This window comes from Coenobita brevimanus, chromosome 74, assembly GCF_032717465.1.
Source record: "Coenobita brevimanus isolate Jiangsu-jjx chromosome 74, ASM3271746v2, whole genome shotgun sequence".
Classification (NCBI taxonomy): Eukaryota; Metazoa; Arthropoda; class Malacostraca; order Decapoda; family Coenobitidae; genus Coenobita; species Coenobita brevimanus.
Genome location: NC_137027.1, coordinates 33,084,303 through 33,108,024, shown reverse-complemented (window position 1 = coordinate 33,108,024; position 23,722 = coordinate 33,084,303). Strand labels below are relative to the sequence as shown.

The 23,722-nt window shown below is 45.5% G+C and overlaps 1 protein-coding gene across 1 annotated transcript in view; it reads left to right on the top strand.

Moving 5' to 3' along the window:
- Window positions 1-23,722, top strand: part of LOC145407817 (zinc finger BED domain-containing protein 5-like) — a 39,466-nt gene that overhangs the window by 4,002 nt on the left and 11,742 nt on the right. Inside the window, exon 2 of the mRNA XM_080278674.1 lies at window positions 4,960-5,084. Within this exon, the coding sequence (XP_080134800.1) occupies window positions 4,960-5,084 (125 nt within the window). The remainder of the gene's footprint in view (window positions 1-4,959; window positions 5,085-23,722) is intronic.

The following is a 23,722-nucleotide window of genomic DNA, read 5'->3' as shown; positions in this document are numbered from 1 at the left end:
TTACCGTATTGAACTGCATTCTCAAATTGAAAATATTCACCATCATTGTAATCCAGTGTTGTCCGCTGCACAATTCTGGGTTCCAGTGCTTTCCTTTTCACTTCCCCCGGCTCTCTCTCTCTCTCTCCCTCTCTCTCTCAATTTACTTTTCCCACTCACTCTTTTTTTAAATTTTTATAACTTTCTCTTTGCTTCTCTCTCCCTTCTTTCTTGGTCTTTGTCTTAAGTCTTCCCCGCCTCTCACCCCTCCCCTCCCCCCACCTCAGGCCTGATCAGCAGTCAGTTATACCGTCACCGCTCCTTCGTATGTCGTGTGCAGGCAACATTTATCACACACTTAGGTCAGATGTATGGAAAGCTAATTTTATATATATATATATATATATATATATATATATATATATATATATATATAAATATATATATATATATATATAATTGTATTTCTCATTATGTGCCAAGTTCAAATAGAGAACACCAGACCAATATTCGTAATTTTTATTAGAGTGACCGTTCCACTTCACATAGCTGGGTAGCTGGGCTTATAAACTGCACACACACACACACACACACACACACACACACACACACACACACACACACGACTTAAATTTTGCACTGACAGCGTGGCGACTACAAATATAGTCATTCTAACAACTGGATCTGCTGGCTCCAAACCTTCCCTGTCCCAGTCAAACTCCTCATTCAATAACTGGTTATTGAATTGAGAGAGAGAGAGAGAGAGAGAGAGAGAGAGAGAGAGAGAGAGAGAGAGAGAGAGAGACAGCTGGGGGAAGTGAAAAGGTAAGCACTGGAACCCGGTTATTGAATGAGGAGTTTGACTGGGACAGGGAAGGTTTGGAGCCAGCAGATCCAGTTGTTAGAATGACTATATTTGTAGTCGCCACGCTGTCAGTGCAAAATTTAAGTCGTGTGTGTGTGTGTGTGTGTGTGTGTGTGTGTGTGTGCGCGCAGTTTATAAGCCCAGCTACCCAGCTATGTGAAGTGGAACGGTCACTCTAATAAAAATTACGAATATTGGTCTGGTGTTCTCTATTTGAACTTGGCACATAATGAGAAATACAATTATATATATATATAAAAAAAAATTAGCTTTCCATACATCTGACCTAAGTGTGTGATAAATGTTGCCTGTACACGATACACGAAGGAGCGGTGACGGTATAACTGACTGCTGATCAGGCCTGAGGTGGGGGGAGGGGAGGGGTGAGAGGCGGGGAAGACTTAAGACAAAGAACGAGAGAGAAGGGAGAGAGAAGCAAAGAGAAAGTTATAAAAATCTAAAAAGAAAGAGTGAGTGGGAAAAGTAAATTGAGAGGGAGAGAGAGAGAGAGAGCCGGGGGAAGTGAAAAGGTAAGCACTGGAACCCAGAATTGTGCAGCGGACAACACTGGATTACAATGATGGTGAATATTTTCAATTTGAGAATGCAGTTCAATACGGTAATAATTTATTCTAAAAATATAGTCCAAATCTTGGCCGTTGAAAGCGTGTGCGACGACAGTTTAGTCATGTTTACAGGACATGAGAAAATTTGCGTCTAATCAGTAACTGGCAGCTGGAGGTGGAGGGTGGGGGACTTGGGGGCAGAAGGCGGTGTAGACTTGTTCGCGATTCCCCCCTTCCAACCGTCCAGGGTAGAGGGGGGAAGGAAGGGGTAACCCGAGCAGAAATTAGTACGCGTGACTGTACCTGTCTGTTGGAATGCCCCAGGCCATACCCAACTGGCTGGCAGCGCTACAGGTGATGTTTGTTATATTTTGTTAGTGTAATGCACAAATCATGCACCAGCACCACACAACACATGTGTCCTAAAGCACATCTGAAATGTGAACCCAGTGAACTGTGGGCTGAAGCTGCCCTCCTCCCACAGCACACCGTCCACTTTTCTGGGGATAGGGAAGCAACTGAGGTAAAGCCTGGCAGTGGAATTGACCAGTACACCACATGAAGGCATTCCCCTTTACATACTTAACTAAGCTTACATTGTTTGTAAAATGGCTTGTGTACTATGTCTGTCTTCACTCAGTGTTAACAAACACTTCATAATGAAGTCATTTAGATGGAATAGCAAAGTAACAAAAACTAAACCATTTTTGTTAATAGTAAACTTATGGAGGCTTGTTGATGCTGTTATTTGGGAGGGCACCATTATAAATACTTGCCAGTGTATCACCCCAGACATTACAACAGTTGGGGCAAGATTAAGATATCAAGTAGCCTGGAGTTTGGTAACATGTTGGGAATAATTTTCTGTGAACTGGTGGGTTAATTAAGGGCATAAATTACTAGCCATGTGGGGAGGATGAAGAACGAGAGACTGGCTAGGACAGTGTGTGTGCATGAGGTGGAGGAGGAGACCGGGGATAAGATGGGAGGATGAAAGGTAAATGAGAAAGGAGGATATGAGTTGGAGGGAGGGCAGCCAAAGGACAGGGCATTGTGGAAGCAGTTTGTTTCTGGTCACCCCACACAGAATTAAGGCTTCTGGCAATAGTGATATAAATTATTCCTTTGTATTGCCAGCAGCATTAATCCTTTAAGGGTTACTTCACATGTGTGTACAATTGTTGTATGCAATCAGTAGCCAGAGTCAGGAGTTTGAGGATGTGGTTTCAATTCCAGTACCTTATCTTGGGATCTTTATGCATCCATTACAATAGATGTGCATTATTATAGGTCACCAGAATCAAAAAGAGTGTACTGGGATGGTATGGTCATGTGGAGAGAATGGATAACAATCGAGTGGTGAAAAAGGTTTATCTGAGCAAATTTGAAGGAGGGAGGAGGTGAGGTAGACCTAGGAGAAGGTGGAGAGATGTAGTGGATTCATGAATGTGTGAGGAAGAGAGGTTTGGAAGTCGGTGAGGCTAGGGGACGGACAACAGATCGAGCTGGCTGGATGAATGTTGTGAGAAGTGCACGATCAGGGATTTGGCACCCTTTTTAACGTGAAGTGTCTCTGTCGGATACGTTTATGTGAAGCTACAGAATGTGATGAATGTTTTTGGCGTATCAGATACAGCCAGGATTCTGGGGGCTTGAATGGTGAGTGAATGGAAGCATGGCCCATTGGACTTCGCAAATTTGGGCTGTCTGGACATTGCTACTCCTCACCCTGCCCTAGGCTGGGAAAGAAGGTCCGGATGATGATGATGGTGGTGATGATGCTAGGTCACATGTTAAGTTTGTTTGTGGTTTAGACGTAACTTTTATTTTTGTTTAATACTGCCTTATAGATATGGCATTATAGGTGGATGGTAACCATATAACCAAATTATGGCGCCTGGTGGTTTAGTGGTTAATTAAGGCGCTCCAATCGGATTGAGCAGGTGAAGGTTTATATCCAAGGGGTGGTTGGGGTTTATTGCTCACATAATGCCACTCAAGGATGAGTGAGGCTGGTCACTCTCATCTTAAATGTCAGGACCAACTTCCCTAGTCCCGGGTTCCTAAGCTCATGGGGAAGCACTGGCGTAGATTTTTTTTTTTTTACCTACAGCCAAGATTTGAAGAGACATAACTGGAGGAGTTAAATGTGGCTTTCAGACACTTCATCACTGGAGGTTCCTATAATGCTGAAGTAAATAATCTGACAATAGTGAGTGTGTATTTAGAGAAACTACTGAAGTTTAACCTTTTGTGCTTTGGACCCATTAAATCTTTCACTATGATAATGTACAGTATTCTACATTTTTACAATTCCTTCTTCTAACAATTTTATTGAATTGTAATGAACCACCTGCAGCCAAGATGCTAGTATACTTTCTTTAAAAATACAGTAAATTTAAATTGTCCGTGGATAATGTTTTGTGGTTTGAACCTAAACCTTTCAGTATGGTGATGGTGTATTTTTTATTTAAATATTTCTTCCAACAGTTTATTGAACTGAGACAACTTCTTTTAGCCAAGATGCTGCCAGTACAGTACTCTCTTCAAAGTAAATTACTGTTAATGTAAATTGTCTGTGGATAAAGAAAATGAATATTTTAGAGATCATATTGAAAGGGTCAGGAATAATATTTTGTTAGTACCCACATAATGAACAATTTGTATCAACTGACTTAGGATTGAAACTTCTTTACTGGGAACTTTTCAGTAACAGTTGTCAGTACTCTTCCTCCCTGTGCCAGCCTCTTCCTCTTCCTCCTCATCTCTCTCTCTTCCCTCAGTGTTAGTAATTTGCCTTCTCCTTTCTTTCTCTTTCAGTGCCAGTCCCTTTCTTCCCCCCCCCCCCTCCACCATCCTCTATCTGTCAGAGAGACTTATTCTCAACCCCCCCTTCTCTCTCTCTCTTTCATTTGTAGCCTTCTCCTCCTCCCCCTCCTTTCCCAGTGCACTTCCCTTACACTTTGCCCCTTCATCAGTGCACTTCCCTTACTCTTAACTCCCTCCTTTCTCAGTGTCCTTCCCTTACACCTCCTGCTCCCTCCCCCCTTCTCACTTGTAGCCTCCTACTCCTCCTCCCCCTTATTTCTTAGTGCTCATCTCTCTCTCTCTGCCAGCTCCTTATTCCTCCTCCTCCTCTCCATCTCTATACCAGTCTCTTCCTCCTCAGTTCTGTGTGTGTGCCAGTTCAGTACTCTTCCTCCTTTCTTTCTGTCACATTGCCATCCCCTTCTTCCTCAATTCTCCTCTCTCAATGCCAGCTCCCCCCCCCCTCCTTTTCCCATAGTGCCAGCCTCTTCCTCTTCATTCTCGTCATCTCTCTCAGTTCCAGCCTCCTCCTCCTCCGTCACTGCCAACACTTTCCTTATTCAAGAAAGAGCACCTGGTCAATTGCCTCATAATCCAGCCTGGACTAAGCTGTGTAGACCCAGGCACCTGTGCTCCTGATGGGGCACTGAAGGGTTGTGTAATGGTTGGAGGAGTGGTTTTTAACAGTTTTATTATTTCATTTTTAACCAGTTTTGTTCTGAAAGTTATCCCACCAACCAGAGTTAATCATTTGATGCCATTCACAACAGAGGTGCAGAGACAAGTGATCAGCTACGTTAAGGGTGAGACAGACTGCCAGTTGACACCTAAGTGTGCCTTCATACCCACCCTTCTTGATACCCAAGGTAATTAATATATTGAAGGTTAGTTGTTTTTATTTTAAGTAAAATACATTTTATGTCCACTTGATTAAAAATTATTCCTTCTTTATCATTTGTCTTGTTTGTGAAAGTTGTAACATTGGTAGTAATGGTGGTTGTACAATACCTTATTTATCATAAAATAATAATTATAATAGTGGAAGGTGAGGGTGGTCATCCTCTCTCCCTTCCCCCCTTTTCTCTGTCCTAACCCCTTCCCTCTCCTCCCACTTGATAGCGACCCTCTCTCTTCCCCCATGCACTGTAGTGCCTCCCCCCTCCTCTCTGCTCTGTTTGATATACAGCAGTCCCCTCCTCCCCCCTTTTGATGTAGTCCCCATCTCCCCCTCTCCTTGATGCTGTTCCCATCCTTACCCCCCCCCCTCTGTCTACTTGCAGTCCCCATCCCTCCTCTCTTAACTTGATGTCCCCATCCTCCCCTGTCTCCTTGATGTATTCTCTCTTTCTCTGTCTCTCATGAAGTCCATCTGAGTGACAAGTGAAATGGTTTGCTATACACTGTCATTTGCTATGGTGGTTGGTGGTTTAGTGGGTTAAGGTGCTCCAGCTGGATGGACACTGTAAGGGTTACATCTGAGGGGTGGGCAAGTCTCTATCTATCTATCTACTGCCAGACGCCTTATTCCCGTTTGGGGTGGCCACAAACAAATCGCCTCCACGTCGTCCTGTCCCCCGCCATTTCACTGCCCTGCTCCCAACTCACACCCCCCTCTCTCATATACCTCTCCACCCCATCCCTCCATCTCATCCTCGGCCTCCCCCTCCCTCTTCCCCCCTCCACCTCACTCACATACACTCTCTTCGTCAGTCTTTCACCCTCCATCCTCTCCACATGGCATGGTGGGCAAGTGAGGCTGGTAATCGTTGCCTCATTGGCACTGAGTACCTCCAGCTGCCTGTGTAGAGAACAAAATGGCATTAGATGTTGTATTATTGTAACGCTTAGATCCAAATTCTCGTCAGCTGAGGAAGTTGCCTGGCGTCTTTTCCTTAGCTAATTATTTTTGGATAGAGCTGGTTATTATCAGTTTGTATGGTGTGTCATGTATGCTGAGTATGGAGGTGTTGTAATAATTTAAATGACACAAGAGGATAGTAAGGCATAATAGCAGAATAATCACTTAAGAAAGATATTAGGGAGTTTCTTCAACTGAGGAGATTATGGACCTTGTCAACCCCCCTCCCCCTCCCCCAATCCTACCACTCATCCAATAATTTTTTTTAGTTAGGGTTGAGATGATTACTGTTATTGTTTTTTCATCCTCACTGCCCTAACTCCACTAAAAGATCAGGTGGGATCCAGAACCAGAAAGCATCTACGCAGGATTTTGTTATTTTGTTGTATCCAGATGTTGTAGAGGGATGCCTTCATGCAGTGGCACTGATATAACCATGTACCCAGTCTTGTTATCCCCCGAAAGGAGGAGGACTGACTGCAAGATAAGAGCTTGTAGTTCACTGGTTCACCTTCAGAGAAGCCTGGGACTACAGCAGCAGGTAAAACATCACACTGATAAAGATGATGAAGATCATGGCAATATTTCTTATGCTGATGATTATTTATTTATGATCAGCACAATAAGAAATATTACCATCATGCTGATCTTTTTAATATGATGTTTTTCATGCTGTACTAAAACACTAGGGCCCATATTGCCATCAGTTGACTTCCTAATATCTCTTCCTAAGTAGATATTCTGTTCATTACTCTAGTAACACAGTTTCTCTCTTCCTACCAGGCTGCAGCAATCCACTCTCCCTGTTGTCCAAGCTCCCCAGCTCACTGCTTCCAACATCCGTCATATCATCACTAGTTAAAGTTTTATTTATTGACCATAGGTAGAAGATGGTCATGCAAATACTGTAGGTGTATTTTGTACATATAAATGGTTGTATATTAATTGAACTGGACTAAAGTGATTATGTACAGGACATTTTTACATTGCAGGCTGTGTGTGTGGGGGGACTATCATTGCCTCCCCCCCCCCCCTCCTTTTTAATCCCAGGTTAGAGCTGTAATACATATATGAAGACAGACTTGTGCTTAATGCTCAGCCTGTTTCTTAGACATAGACATGAGTAGAGCTGGATCAGAGGATCTTTTTCAAAATGCTCCATTATGTCAATTTCTGTTACCCTTTGCATCAGGAGGACAACTGTCATAAACTGTTACTAGTAGTTAATTCATACTAAGTCATTGATGTGTGCTGGCAAAAAATTAAAGCAGCTTTTAACCACATCACACTGAATTTTTACCAAGGCCATTCAGTATGGGGCATAAAATGTTTGCTTTCAGAGACAACACTGCAAAAGCCAGTCAGTTTGCCATTTGTGTCTTGTGATGGCCTGAATAAGCTAATGTAAAACAGATCCACAAAGGCTTCAAAGAATGTCAGAATGCACAACTAATATTACTGTAAATTTTTTACTCTAACTTGGCCTAAAATTAACATCTTTTCCATTTCACTGGACAGTACTTGTAACAAGAAATTACTTAGAATATTGTGCTAGTCATGAGGAAGTGATATAAAATTGATGTTTTTGGCATTGAGCAACAAGAATTTAAGCTACAAAATTATGAAAATTGGGCCAAGTTAAGCTGATGAGAGTATAGCCATGTACCATATATGTAAACAAATGTTATTTCGTAAAAATAAACTCTTGTATATACACTGCTAAATCTTGTTTCAGTTGCCTCGCGATATCCTTGTTACCTTAATTTGGTCCAAATTTCTTTCAATCTTTCCTTCTTGTGCTAAGTACTGTTTGGAGTACAGCCCTGTGTGATGGTACTGTCAATCAGTTATAACACTGTTCTGTATCACTATATTGGAACACTGTATAATGTATTATGTATAATGTAACACTAAAGTTGTCACTAAAGCTGGCAGCTAAATAATAATACCAGCAGATAGAAAGACATCAAAACTTAAAGATTTGATACATACATACATCATACTGATAGAAAAAAAAAATTATACGAGGGCCAGTGATTATATTGCAGTGGCATTGTTAGTATTGCATATTATAGATACAGTATATAACTACCTCACACTGTTTATGTAGACTTTTACAGTGTTAAAAGTTTACCCCTTACATCTTATGCAGGAGAGAGAGGCAGGGGACATTTATGGGGAGATGGTTGTGTGTGTGTGTGTGAGAGAAAGAGAGAGAGAGAAGGGTACATATAAGGGGATATGGGATGTGTATGTGTGTGTAAGAGAAAGAGAGAGTAAAGGGGAGACATATGATATAGGGATGAGAGAGAGGTAAGGGGCAGATGTATAATAAAGGGATAGAGATAGAGGGAGAAGGGGGGGCTGGAGGGTACATATAATGAGAAATGGGAAGTGTGTGTATGTATGTGTCTGTAAGAGAAAGAGAGAGTTAAGGGGGAGATGTATGATAAAGGGATGTGTGTGAGAGAGACAGAGAGATTTAAGAGGGTCTGGTATGATAAGGGCAGATTGAGTGTCAGAGAGAGAGAGAGAGAATTAAAGGGGTCTGGTATGATAAGGGCAGATTGAGTGTCAGAGAGAGAGAGAGAGATTTAAGAGGGTCTGGTATGATAAGGGCAGATTGAGTGTCAGAGAGAGAGAGAGAGAGATTTAAGGGGGTCAGGTATGATAAGGGCAGATGGAGTGTCAGAGAGAGAGAGAGATTTAAGGGGGTCAGGTATGATAAGGGCAGATGGAGTGTCAAAGAGAGAGAGAGATTTAAGAGGGTCTGGTATGATAAGGGCAGATTGAGTGTCAGAGAGAGAGAGAGAGGATTAAGGGGGTCTGGTATGATAAGGGCAGAAGTGTCAGAGAGAGAGAGAGAGAGAGATTTAAGGGGGTCTGGTATGATAAGGGCAGATGGAGTGTCAGAGAGAGAGAGAGAGATTTAAGGGGGTCAGGTATGATAAGGGCAGATGGTGTGTCAGAGAGAGAGAGAGAGATTTAAGGGGGTCAGGTATGATAAGGGCAGATGGTGTGTCAGAGAGAGAGAGAGAGATTTAAGGGGGTCAGGTACGATAAGGGCAGATGGAGTGTCAGAGAGAGAGATTTAAGGGGGTCTGGTATGATAAGGGCAGATGGAGTGTCAGAGAGAGAGATTTAAGGGGGTCAGGTATGATAAGGGCAGATGGAGTGTCAGAGAGAGAGATTTAAGGGGGTCTGGTATGATAAGGGCAGATGGAGTGTCAGAGAGAGAGATTTAAGGGGGTCTGGTATGATAAGGGCAGATGGAGTGTCAGAGAGAGAGATTTAAGGGGGTCTGGTATGATAAGGGCAGATGGAGTGTCAGAGAGAGAGATTTAAGGGGGTCTGGTATGATAAGGGCAGATGGAGTGTCAGAGAGAGAGATTTAAGGGGGTCTGGTATGATAAGGGCAGATGGAGTGTCAGAGAGAGAGAGATTTAAGGGGGTCAGGTATGTAAGGGCAGATGGAGTGTCAGAGAGAGAGATTTAAGGGGGTCTGGTATGATAAGGGCAGATGGAATGTCAGAGAGAGAGATTTAAGGGGGTCTGGTATGATAAGGGCAGATGGAGTGTCAGAGAGAGAGATTTAAGGGGGTCTGGTATGATAAGGGCAGATGGAGTGTTAGAGAGATTTAAGGGGGTCTGGTATGATAAGGGCAGATGGAGTGTCAGAGAGAGAGATTTAAGGGGGTCTGGTATGATAAGGGCAGATGGAGTGTCAGAGAGAGAGGTGTGATAAGGGGAGATGGGATGTCACAGGAGGGGGGGGGGATTCGTTCCACAATTAATGGCCCAGAAAAAAAAAAATACAAAATGCTTTCCATGCTGACCCAGGCCATATATAGATACAATACTGGATGGTTTAGTAGTAGTAGTTGCAGTGGTAGTGGTGGTGGTGGTGGTGGTGGTGGTGGTGGTAGTAGTAGTAGTAGTAGTTCATGTGAAATGTGAATCCAGTGGACTGCAGGTTGGAATTATTGTGTACTGCTGATTATTATTTTCCCATCACCAGAAATTTATCACTAGACTGTCTCATGTCCTGCCCATATCCCATACCCCCGTCATGCTGCCCATATCCCATACCCCCGTCATGCTGCCCATATCCCATACCCCCGTCATGCTGCCCATATCCCATACCCCCGTCATGCTGCCCATATCCCATACCCCCGTCATGCTGCCCATATCCCATACCCCCGTCATGCTGCCCATATCCCATACCCCCATCATGCTGTCATTATCCTGCCCCCTCCCCCCCTCCTAGCCATGTCGTCTTCCCTTTATCATTATCGAGATTGGCTGGAATAATAAGTTACACAATATCAGCCTGCAGTCCACTGGGTTCACAGTTCAGATGAACTTGTGACTAGACCTACTACTACTACCACCACTACAACCATCCAGTCTGATATTTTGATATGGCGTGGCGGAGTACACAGAAGCATCTTTACCTTTTTTTTTGTGGGTTATGAATTGTGAAAAGCCCCCCCCCCTCCCTGACTCTCTCCATTAACATTTTCCCCTTCATTATTTACATGCTTTTTCACAGCCCTGAACCTCATATACAATGTACCTTGAATGTAACGTGTTGAACACTGGAGTACAAAATAAAGTGGTGGCAATACTACCTACCCTGTTTCCTGTATCCTCTGTAGTAGTGTACAAGACAATACTTACCAGGCCCAGGGATGAACAGGGGGGAATGACGCCTTGGTGTTCACCACTGGTAAAATTAGTTCACATATTTTCTACCAGATGGCACCACTGGTACAATTAGTTCACATATTTTCTACCAGATGGCACCACTGGTACAATTAGTTCACATATTTTCTACCAGATGGCACCACTGGTACAATTAGTTCACATATTTTCTACCAGATGGCAGCACCAGTCTTGTCAGGAACAGCAAAACATAAGACCCCTTCCCTGTGCAGCCAAAGATAGTTCAAAGAATGACCAATAGATGGCAGCACCAGACACTGTTAGTGCTGCCATCGATTGATCATCCCTTGAACTACAGTATTTTTGGTTGCACAGGGAAGGGGTCTTATGTTTTGCTGTTCCTGACAAGACTGGTGCTGCCATCTGGTGGGGAAAACTGCAAGCTTGTACCACTGCTGAACACCCGGGCCTTATGATGCCCTATTGCTCAGTCCCGCAGCTCACCAAATTTATTTTTCGCTCTCCTGTATTTTGGAATTAAAACAGAAGATGACTTTATTTGCACAGGAGGAGGCAAGGATTAGGAGGGGGAAGAGGATTAGGAGGGGGCAAGGATTAGGAGGGGGAAGAGGATTAAGAGGGGGAAGAGGATTAGGGGGGCAAGGATTAGGAGGGGGAAGAGGATTAGGAGAGGAAAGAGGCTTGGGAAGGGGACGAGGATTAGGAGGGGGACAAGGATTAGGAGAGGGATGAGGATGAGGGGGAAGAGAGGGGACTAGAAGGAGTAGTGGGGATGAGGGGAAGGAAAAGGGGACAGAGAGGAGATGAGGAGGGAGAGGAGAGGGGATGAGGAGGAGGGGATGGAGAGGGGATGAGGAGGGGGAGGAGAGGGGATGAGGAGGAGGGAGAGGAGAGGGGAGAGGGGACGAGGATGAGGGGAAAGAGTTTTAGGGGTGGAAGAGGAAGGGGGACGAGGGGCAGAAGGGGAGGATGAAGAGGTTGATGGGGGTGGGGGTGAGGATGATGAAGGAAGTGGGGAGGATGAGGGAGGTGGGGAGGAGGAGGAGGGGATGGGGGAGAGGATGAGGATGAGGGGGGTGGGGGAGAGGATCAGGATGAGGGGGGGTGGGGGAGAGGATGAGGATGAGGGGGGTGGGGGAAGAGAAGGATGAGGGGGTGGGGGAAGAGGATGATGAGGGGGGTGGGGGAAGAGGATGATGAGGGGGTGGGGGAGAGGAGGATGAGGGGGTGGGGGAAGAGGAGGATGAGGGGGGTGGGGGAAGAGGAGGATGAGGGGGGTGGGGGAGAGGAGGATGAGGGGGGTGAGGGAAGAGGATGAGGGGGTGGGGGAAGGGAGGAAGGGGATAGGGGAGAGGAGAAGGAGGGGGTAGGGAAGAAGGATGAGGGGGTAGGGGAAGAGAAGGATGAGGGGGGTGGGGGAAGAGGAGAATGAGGGGGTGGGGGAGGGGAGGAGGGGGTGGGGGAGGAGGAGGGGGGAGTATGATGACAAGGTGAAGGAGAAGAGGGGAGAAGGGGGAAAGAAGAGACGGAGGGGGTGGTGATGATGATGATGATGATGGTGAGGAGGAGGAGGAGGGGGAGGAGGAGGATGACGAAGAGGCTGGCACAGAGGAAGACGGGGGGTGAGAAGAAAGTTGAGGGAGAATGAGGAGAAGGGGGAGGAGGGAAGAAGAGAAGGGGGAGGGGGGAAGAAGAGAAGGGGGAGGAGGAAGAGGAGAAGGGGAAGGGGGAAGAAGAGAAATGGGAGGGGGAGGAGGGAGAGGAGGAGATGGAGAGGGAGGGAAGAGGAGAAGGGATGGGGGGATGAGGTTGGCACTGAGGGAGAGGAGGAGGTTGGCACTGAGGAAGAGGAGGAGGGTGGCACTGAGGAAGAGGAGGAGGTTGGCACTGAGGAAAAGGAGGATGTTGGCACTGAGGAAGAGGAGGAGGGTGGCACTGAGGAAGAGGAGGAGGTTGGCATTGAGGGAGAGGAGGAGGAGGAGGTTGGCACTGAGGAAGAGGAGGAGGTTGGCACTGAGGAAGAGGAGGAGGTTGGCACTGAGGAAGAGGAGGAGGTTGGCACTGAGGGAGAGGAGGAGGAGGTTGGCACTGAGGAGGAGGAGGAGGAGGTTGGCACTGAGGGAGAGGAGGAGGAGGTTGGCACTGAGGAAGAGGAGGAGGTTGGCACTGAGGGAGAGGAGGAGGAGGTTGGCACTGAGGAAGAGGAGGAGGTTGGCACTGAGGGAGAGGAGGAGGTTGGCACTGAGAAAGAGGAGGAGGAGGAGGTTGGCACTGAGGGAGAGGAGGAGGAGGAGGAGGAGGATGGAACTGAGGGAGAGGAGGAGGAGGATGGCACTGAGGGAGAGGAGGAGGAGGAGGAGGTTGGCACTGAGGGAGAGGAGGAGGAGGAGGAGGAGGATGGCACTGAGGGAGAGGAGGAGGAGGTTGGCAAGGAGGGGGAGGAGGAGGAGGATGGCACTGAGGGAGAGGAGGAGGAGGTTGGCACTGAGGGAGAGGAGGAGGAGGTTGGCACTGAGGGAGAGGAGGAGGAGGAGGAGGAGGAGGATGGCACTGAGGGAGAGGAGGAGGAGGAGGAGGAGGATGGCACTGAGGGAGAGGAGGAGGAGGAGGTTGGCACTGAGGGAGAGGAGGAGGAGGAGGTTGGCACTGAGGGAGAGGAGGAGGAGGAGGAGGAGGATGGCACTGAGGGAGAGGAGGAGAGGGGGAGGAGGATGACACTGAGGGAGAGGAGGAGGAGGAGGAGGTTGGCACTGAGGGAGAGGAGGAGGATGAGGATGAGGATGGCACTGAGGGAGAGGAGGAGGAGGAGGAGGAGGAGGATGGCACTGAGGGGGGGGTGGATTAGGAGGAGGAGGTTGGCACTGAGGGGGGGTAGGATTAGGAGGAGGAGGTTGGCACTGAGGGGGGGTGGATTAGGAGGAGGAGGATGGCACTGAGGGAGGGTAGGAGGAGGAGGAGGTTGGCACTGAGGGGGGGGTGGATTAGGAGGAGGAGGATGGCACTGAGGGGGGGTGGATTAGGAGGAGGAGGTTGGCACTGAGGGGGGGTGGATTAGGAGGAGGAGGTTGGCACTGAGGGGGGGGTGGATTAGGAGGAGGAGGTTGGCACTGAGGGGGGGTAGGATTAGGAGGAGGAGGTTGGCACTGACGGGGGGTAGGATTAGGAGGAGGAGGATGGCACTGAGGGGGGGGTGGATTAGGAGGAGGAGGTTGGCACTGAGGGGGGTGGATTAGGGAGGAGGAGGCTGGCACTGAGGAGGGGCGGATTAGGAGGAGGAGGTTGGCACTGAGGGGGGTGGATTAGGAGGAGGAGGTTGGCACTGAGGGGGGTAGGATTAGGAGGAGGAGGTTGGCACTGAGGGGGTGGATTAGGAGGAGGAGGAGGTTGGCACTGAGGGGGGGGTGGATTAGGAGGAGGAGGTTGGCACTGAGGGGGGGGTGGATTAGGAGGAGGAGGTTGGCACTGAGGGAGAGGAGAAGGAGGAGGAGGTTGGCACTGAGGAGGGTAGGATTAGGAGGAGGTTGACACTAAGTGGAGGAAGGATAAGGATTAGGAGGTTGGCACTGAGGAGGAGGGTAAAATTAGGAGGAGCAGGGGAGGTTGGCACTGAGGGGGGGGTGGATTAGGAGGAGGTTGGCACTGAGAGGGGGGTAGGATTAGGAGAAGGAGGGGGTTGGCACTGAGGGGGGGTAGGATTAGGAGGAGGCTGGCACTAAGGGAGGGTAGGATTAGGAGGAGGAGGTTGGCACTGAGAGGGGGTAAAATTAGCAGGAGGAGGAAGAGGTTGGCACTGAGAGGGGGGTTGGATTAGGAGGTTGGCACTGAGAGGGGGGTTGGATTAGGAGGTTGGCACTGGGAGGGGGATTGGATTAGGAGGTTGGCACTGGGAGGGGGATTGGATTAGGAGGTTGGCACTGGGAGGGGGTAAAATTAGTAGGTTGGCACTGGGAGGGGGGTTGGATTAGGAGGTTGGCACTGAGGAGGAGGGTAAAATTAGGAGGAGCAGGGAGAGGTTGGCACTGAGAGGGGGGTAGGATTAGGAGGAGGTTGGCACTGAGGGGGGGGTAGGATTAGGAGGAGGTTGGCACTGAGAGGGGGGTAGGATTAGGAGGAGGTTGGCACTGAGGGGGGGGTAGGATTAGGAGGAGGTTGGCACTGAGAGGGGGGTAGGATTAGGAGGAGGTTGGCACTGAGAGGAGGGTAGGATTAGGAGGAGGTTGGCACTGAGGGGGGGGTAGGATTAGGAGGAGGTTGGCACTGAGAGGGGGGTAGGATTAGGAGGAGGTTGGCACTGAGGGGGGTAGGATTAGGAGGAGGTTGGCACTGAGAGGGGGGTAGGATTAGGAGGAGGTTGGCACTGAGAGGGGGGTAGGATAAGGAGGAGGTTGGCACTGAGGGGGGGGTAGGATAAGGAGGAGGTTGACACTAAGTGGAGGAAGGATAAGGATTTGGAGGTTGGCACTGAGAGGGTAGGATTAGGATGAGGAGGAGGTTGGCACTGAGAGGGTAGGATTAGGAGGAGGTGGAGGTTGGCACTGAGGAGGAAGGAGGCAACTCACCTGGAGGTGTCTTGTGTTCCAGGGCGGCTTAGTCTGCTGGTGTGGGTGTGGCAGTGGGGGTGCTGAAATGAGGCAATAGTAAATGATATACCTATTAATTACACACACACACACACACACACACACACACACACACACACACACACACACACACACACACACACACCTTAACATCCTATTGCATACTGTTTATACTTCATCATGTATTTTGTTACCTGACTCATCCTACCAACACACACACACACACACACACACACACACACACACAGACTACAAGGGTTGATGTACACTGTATGCCACTCCTTCAGCACCAAATGTCTGGCCTAAACTAAATAAGTCAGGGAAATAGCAATAACAAAATGTCTGGCAGCACCAGTACGTGAGGGAGACAAAGGAGAAGTGAGGGAGCCAGGTGGTGTTGATGTGGAGGTGGTAAGCACATGAAAAGATAGACTTTGAGATAGTTTGGCCAAGTGGAGAAGATGGAGGAAAAAGATACTGACTAGGAGTGTGTGTAAGCGAGGTGAAACGGGAGGGAGAGGGAAGGGCAGACCGAGGATGAGACGGAGGGATGGCATACAGAGGCATCGGAGAGAGGGATGTGTGAGTTGGAGGGAGTTGAGTCAAACGGCGGAGGACAACGCGTTTGTGGCCAACCCTGACGGGATTCAAGCGTGTAGCCATACAGACAGACAAACAGACAGAGATACTGACAGATACAGACAGACAGAGTTGTAGGCAGACAGATAAATGATTAGGAGGAGATAAAGACAGATATAATTAGACATATATTAAGATACGGATGGATAATTAGACAGATATAGGCAGACAGCTAGATAATTAGACAGAGATGTAGACAGACAGAGATAGACGTAGACACACTGAGACATGCAAAGATATGGGCAAACTGACAGACAGTGTCATGGGGGTAAAACAAAGGCAGATACAGACATATACAGAGAGAGAGAGAGAGAGAGAGAGAGAGAGAGAGAGAGAGAGAGAGAGAGGTCAACCCAGCCCTACTATAACCCATCATTCATTTTACTCCTGCTACCTTCACACGATTTTACTTGTTACTGGGGCTGGTCTTCTCTAAGGTTTCGTAGCACATTATATATAGTAACTTATTCCAATATCACATGTTGGCCGTCTTTTGTATGTTATCTTGTTTGAGGGCAATTTTTGTATTAACATTACGAGAAGATAATGAGGCATAATGAGCAGAGTACATCAGTACGGAGGAAGTGTTATAAAATAATGATATTACACCTAAACATTACAGTACATGCTGTCTGTCATTATAGTATAGATATAGTTGGCGTCAGTAACTTAAAAAATGCTACTGAGGTGTAATGTGCAGAATAAATAGCCAGGAAGACGTGTTACGAATCTCCAGGGCAACTAGGAATACGAGAGTGAGTCTGCGTTGCCATGGATACCACTGGTCTTACCCCTCACAACAGCGACCTTCCTACCATCCTCACTCCGCGGTGACCAGCATAAAAATGACGATATTTCCACTATTTTATCGTTTAGGACTGTTTCTTTGGTGCAGACGGGTGGGTGTACCGATATTACAATACCGACATAGCTTAGTTCTCGCCTGTATAGTCGAATAATTGTATTTAAAGCTAAAATGATGTGCATACCAATGTTACCAACAGTAAAAGTACCCTTGGCCTCTGATGTCGGTTCCAGATTAAAGGAATATTATAAAGACTGTTAGTTTCTCTTACATATTTCGTCCTTGCTGTCTTAGCGGTCATAATTCAAAACCATTCTGTGAGATATTCGTGTCTCTCTGTTAACTGAATTACTGACTTGCAACTTCCGGAGACACCCTGTGATCTGGCAACTGTGTGGGGTGATGCGAGGCTGCCATGGCTGTAGCACCGTAGTCGTAAATTTCTTACGATAAATATTCCTTTACGGAAGTAAATCGGTATCAGAAATCGGTGTGTATGGAGGTATTTCCAGCTAAATATTCAGCCTGGTTTGGTGGTGAAGTGTTTGGGGGATATACCAGTGAAAACAAAAGGCTCCTGTACACAGGTAAAGGTGAGAAATGTTATGAATATTACGTCATATTTTGTTAGAACTTAATGTGTCAGGTCAGCTAATGTGGTGCTAATGTGCACTTGATGTCTGCCTTAACTTCACTACATAACTACACCCAAATTGCCAAGTTTCTCAGTCACATCAGTTGATAATAATAATACAAAATGGATCAACGGCGCTAAGGTAAAATTATTTTAATTCTGACGTCATTTTTAGGGTGTTGTTGGTGAGAGTGTCAAGTTGTAACACTAAGAAGAGAAACCCTTGTAAGTAACTAACTGGCTGATCTAAGTTTGTCTCTTGTATCATTATTAGGTCATTCTGGAGGCTGGTAGTCCGCCTGAAGATGGTACACACTGGCCTCTTGGCCTATACAAGCAATATCACAAAATTATCTCTTAAATGAAACAAATCGCCAAGATATCACTCTTGTAATTTGTGTTGCGTTGGTCTCCCTGGCCCAACATGGATGCCAAAGACTGCAGATTCTAGCTTCATAATTTCAGCAGCAAGATCCACAACAGGGGTTGTTTTTTTAACGCTGCTTGAGGTGTTTGTCGCTGATAATATATGGTAATTAACCATACTGATGTGCTGTTGTGGCTGTGTGTGTGAAAATAAAGTCATAGGAGAGTGTAGTTCAAACACGCAGGTTATCTAACCTCGTTGAACTGAATCAATGAATCAGCTCGACCAAAGACATTTGTCAGTTCAACCAACACCTCGAGGTCTCACAACACCACGCAGTTCCCAGATCTAGGTGTGCTGGCCATTTACCAAATTTGATTTTATTATAATATGAGTAGTTATACAATTAAGGGAAATGGCATAAAAATAGTCGTTATTGAAAATATTAAATTTTCATGAACCCTAAGTTGACTAAAAACAAGAAGCCTCAGTAATTTTGCTATGAGTTAAGATTGACTCGGCAGGCTACTGGTCTTATTATACTTGAGAACACTGTGTAGCATATTATTTTGCTGTAAATAATCTTTATCCTCAACGTCTGCAATAAATAAGTGGTGTAAGTATTGTACTATCCATACACCCACCCTCCTGCCCCAAAGAAACAGCCGTAAAAGATAAAATAATGGAAATATCGTCATTTTTATGTTGGCCACCGACGAGAGAGGATGACAGGGCGTCGCTCTGTTGGCGGGAAAACGAGTGGTTTCCATGGCAACGCAGACTCAACTGGCACATACAAAATATTTGCTGTTTTGGGATTGTGTGCTTGATTTACGACATAAGTAGCTTAGTGGTAAAGACAGTAACATAATAATTCAATGTTTTACGACATAAGTAGCTTAGTGGTAAAGACAGTAACATAATAATTCAATGTTTTACGACATAAGTGGCTTAGTGGTAAAGACAGTAACATAATAATTCAATGTTTTACGACATAAGTGGCTTAGTGGTACAGACAGTAACATAATAATGTTTGACGCATTACTTTGACAATATAAGCCTTCAGTATCCCTTGAACCACAAACCTGAGTTGCTTTCCTTTGCTTTTCAGAGCGATGTGGGATGACAGTATTGCTGTTTAACTTGGCACCACTGTAACACCAATACTTTTGCCTTTAATATACTTATTTAGGTATAAACGCGATACATAAATGATGCCAGTGTTGTAATGACCCTGTACCCACTCCCCTGTACCAAACAAACACACATGGAAGTTACGTTTGTGGAAATATCGTCATTTTTATGTGGGCCACCGAGGAGATAGGATGAGGGGCACATCGCTCTCTCTCTCTCTCTCTCTCTCAGGGGTTCCTAAAGTAAATGGGTGGGATGGGGGGGGGGGTAATCTGGATATTCTATAGGGTGCTTGAACAGATAAGGCCAAAACGGCCAAAGTGTCCTTTCTGATGTGCTGTTCGTTATATAATGATATATTTACTGACAAATGCTTTGGATTTTAGTCTGGGCTTACTAGGAGTAATGATTTTTTCCTAGATCTCAGATAATACAATATTCATAATTATGCTACATAAAAATACAACATGTACAACATTCCTGAACTTAATAAAAACGTTATAACACCGCTAGCTTCCTTGCCGTTACCCTGTACAAAGAACCGCTAAATGCAGCCTGAGAAGTTTGGACTGAATTATTGAAAATAGCTTCCAGGGAAAAGTCCCCCCTCCCCCCCGAAGAACTGCTGACAGGGACGGTGGTGTTGGCGGGAAAGCCTATGGTGTCCATGGCAACGCAGACTGACGGTGGTACTCCAACTGGCTTTTATATATTCCGTAACACCTCAACCTTGGCAGCTTATTCTGCATTCCACACCTCAGCATCTTTATGCAGGTTACTGAGGTAAACTATATTTACAGTAAAACCATATAATTACTAAACAAGATAATGTTAAGGTGTTATAGGCAAAATAAATCACTAAAGGACGGGTATTACGAAGCCTACTATGCCACCTTAGCTAAGTAGTCATCATATTACACCTGGTTAATGTGTGTGTGTGTGTGTGTGCCTTTAATACACTGCCAACTCACCTGCAGGCCCTTGTGTGTTGCGGAGACGGCTCAGGCTGCTGGTGTGGGCGTGGGGATGGCAGTGAGTGTGCTGAAATGAGACAGGTGAAATAAGCATGTATACCTATAAATTAAACATGGAGTTAATTATTACATGCGTGTATACTGGCATTTATTAAATACCCTCATAGTACACACACACACACACACACACACACACACACACACAAACTAGCATGCATACTCCTTAACATCTACAATTACTACTAGTACACTTTATTAACGTTAATACTTCACAGGAATGTATACGCTTTTCCATTTGATTATGTATAGATTTTTATGGGCTAAAATTAGATGTGTTGTATATGGTGTGTATGGTATATGGTATGTACGGTATATGGTGTGTATGGTATATGGTATGTACGGTATATGGTGTGTATGGTATATGGTGTGTATGGTATATGGTGTGTACGGTATATGGTATGTACGGTATATGGTGTGTAAGGTATATGGTGTGTAAGGTATATGGTGTGTACGGTATATGGTGTGTATGGTATATGGTGTGTATGGTATATGGTGTGTACGGTATATGGTGTGTATGGTATATGGTGTGTATGGTATATGGTGTGTATGGTATATGGTGTGTACGGTATATGGTGTGTACGGTATATGGTGTGTACGGTATATGGTGTGTATGGTATATGGTGTGTACGGTATATGGTGTGTACGGTATATGGTGTGTATAATAATACATTATATGGTGTGTATGGTATATGGTGTGTACGGTATATGGTGTGTATGGTATATGGTGTGTATGGTATATGGTGTGTATGGTATATGGTGTGTATGGTATATGGTGTGTATGGTATATGGTGTGTACGGTATATGGTGTGTATGGTATATGGTGTGTATGGTATATGGTGTGTATGGTATATGGTGTGTATGGTATATGGTGTGTATGGTATATGGTGTGTACGGTATATGGTGTGTACGGTATATGGTGTGTACGGTATATGGTGTGTATGGTATATGGTGTGTATGGTATATGGTGTGTATGGTATATGGTGTGTATGGTATATGGTGTGTATGGTATATGGTGTGTATGGTATATGGTGTATGGTATATGGTGTGTATGGTATATGGTGTGTATGGTATATGGTGTGTATGGTATATGGTGTGTATGGTATATGGTGTGTATGGTATATGGTGTGTATGGTATATGGTGTGTATGGTATATGGTGTGTATGGTATATGGTGTGTATGGTATATGGTGTGTATGGTATATGGTGTGTATGGTATATGGTGTGTATGGTATATGGTGTGTATGGTATATGGTGTGTATGGTATATGGTGTGTATGGTATATGGTGTGTATGGTATATGGTGTGTATGGTATATGGTGTGTATGGTATATGGTGTGTAAGGTATATGGTGTGTATGGTATATGGTGTGTATGGTATATGGTGTGTATGGTATATGGTGTGTATGGTATATGGTGTGTATGGTATATGGTGTGTATGGTATATACAACAGTTTTGTTACATACAGCACCAAAATAACTTAGATGGACTGACCAATATAACTGATTTTCCAACACCGCCGCCAATGCCACCACCTCCTCAACCTCTTATTAATTACAAATACTTCACATTTATTGTTGCTCCGGTTACTTTATCTCGGTGCGTGTGTGTGTGTGGGGGGGGGAGCAGACCCATCAAGCACATGCAAGAAAGTGCCTCGCTGTGGCAAGCAGCGCCTGGCCAGGGTGGGAACAAAGTCCTTCCACATGGCGAGGCGCAGGTAAAATGGAGGAGACATAACCAAGAGGATATGCTTTATTTCGTAACACCTCTACCTTGGCCACTTATTCTGCACTCCACACCTCAGTACCTATATGCATGTTACTGATGTAAACTATATTAAAACCATTTAATTACTAAACAAGACAATGCTGAGGTGTTATAGCCAGAATAAATCGCTAAAGGATGGGTGTTACGAAGCCTACTTGATTGATTGATGGCCCAGGTTGTCTGTCTTGCAAGGCTATTTCACGAAGCTCGGTGCCAGAAAAAGACAACACTGTGGCTGTACATCCTGGCCACAGCACTTCTTCGTGACTCGCATCATATTTTAATGCTGACCTACTGTTATAACTCAGCGCTCAAGGTGGACAGTGGCAATTTTAGGCCAAGTCTGAGTAGAAGGAGTATAGTCTAGAGTTTTTATTATTATTATTATTATTATCATTATTTTTATTATTCCTGCCACCTCCAGACGATTTTACTCAGCTTGATATGACAAGACCGAATTCTATAGGGAACACAGGAGACTCCGCAACACCAGCTCCTTAGCGATTTATTTCCCATATTACACCTTAATACTTATCCTTCCCATCACTAACATGGAGTTTTCATCAATAACATAAACAGGGAGACTGAGGTGTAATGAGCAGAATAAATCGCTAAGGAAGAGCTGTTACGAAATAAAAGTTGGAATAAGACAGTGGGTGTGCGTTACCTTGGAGATCACCTCTCCTTGCTGGTATGAGAGAGAGAGAGAGAGAGAGAGAGAGAGAGAGAGAGAGAGAGAGAGAGAGAGAGAGAGAGAGAGAGAGAGTCCCTGGTCCTGTCTCCTGGGTGGGTCACATAAAACTGGCGATATTTCCACCAACGTAGCATCCATGGCTGTGTCTTTGGTACAGGCGGGTGGCTACAAGTATATTACAACACTGCCATTGTTTATATATCACGTGTGTACCATGGCTGGGTCTTTGGTACAGGCGGGTGGCTACAAGTGTATTACTATCTATTTATAGCCCGACGCCATAATCCCGCAAAGGGTGGCCGCAGACAAAACGCCCCCAAGTCGCTGTCACTCACCATTTGACGGCCCTCCCTCCAACTCACTCCCCCATCCCTTACATAGCTCTCAACTCCATCCCTCCACCTCATCCTCGGTCTTTCCCTCCCTCTCCCTCCCTCCACCTCACCTACATACACCCTCTTAGTCAGTCTTTCCTTCTCCAATCCCTCCACATGTCCAAGCCACCTCAGTGTATTTCTCCTAATTATATTACAACACTGCCATTGTTTATATATCGCGTGTGTACCTGAACAACTTTATACAAGGCAAAAATAATACTCTGTCAGTGGTGCCAATTTATACAAAAATACCATCAGCCCACGTCCGTCTAAAAGCAAACTGTACTCTCTCTCTCTCTCTCTCTCACACACACACACACACACACACACACACACACACAAACACACACACACACTGTCTGTCTGTCTGTTTTTAAGTCTGCAGTAAATTAAGGCCTGATATTGTCTTAGTAATACGTCAACTATTTAATTCTTATGTTACTGTCTTTACCACATGGCTACTGGTGTGGTAAATGTGGTACACTGATCCACCCATAATACACTGAGAGAGAGAGAGAGAGAGAGAGAGAGAGAGAGAGAGAGAGAGAGAGAGAGAGAGAGAGAGAGAGAGGCCTTTCTCACCATATACACGGTGCTGTAGCAGTGACTTATAATACGTACAATTGTGTGTTGTATTTATCACTGTAATATTCACTCTTAGTTCCGTTGTGAAGGGTTTGGTGGCGTTGTGAATAGCGATCAAAATATTACGTCAAAGAATCCTATACGGCACTAAGGCCTGGGATGATTTATAAGTATGGCCCGTGGGTGTTGTGAGAGCGTCAGGCTGACATTTATAAAGGATCCTAACTAATCTACAGCATAAACTCAACGCCATAAGTTATCTAGTATGACAGGTGGTTTGTTTGTCATATTTTGTCACTGTAATATTGACTAATTAGTTTGTAAAGTGTTTGTTAGTTGCCTGAGT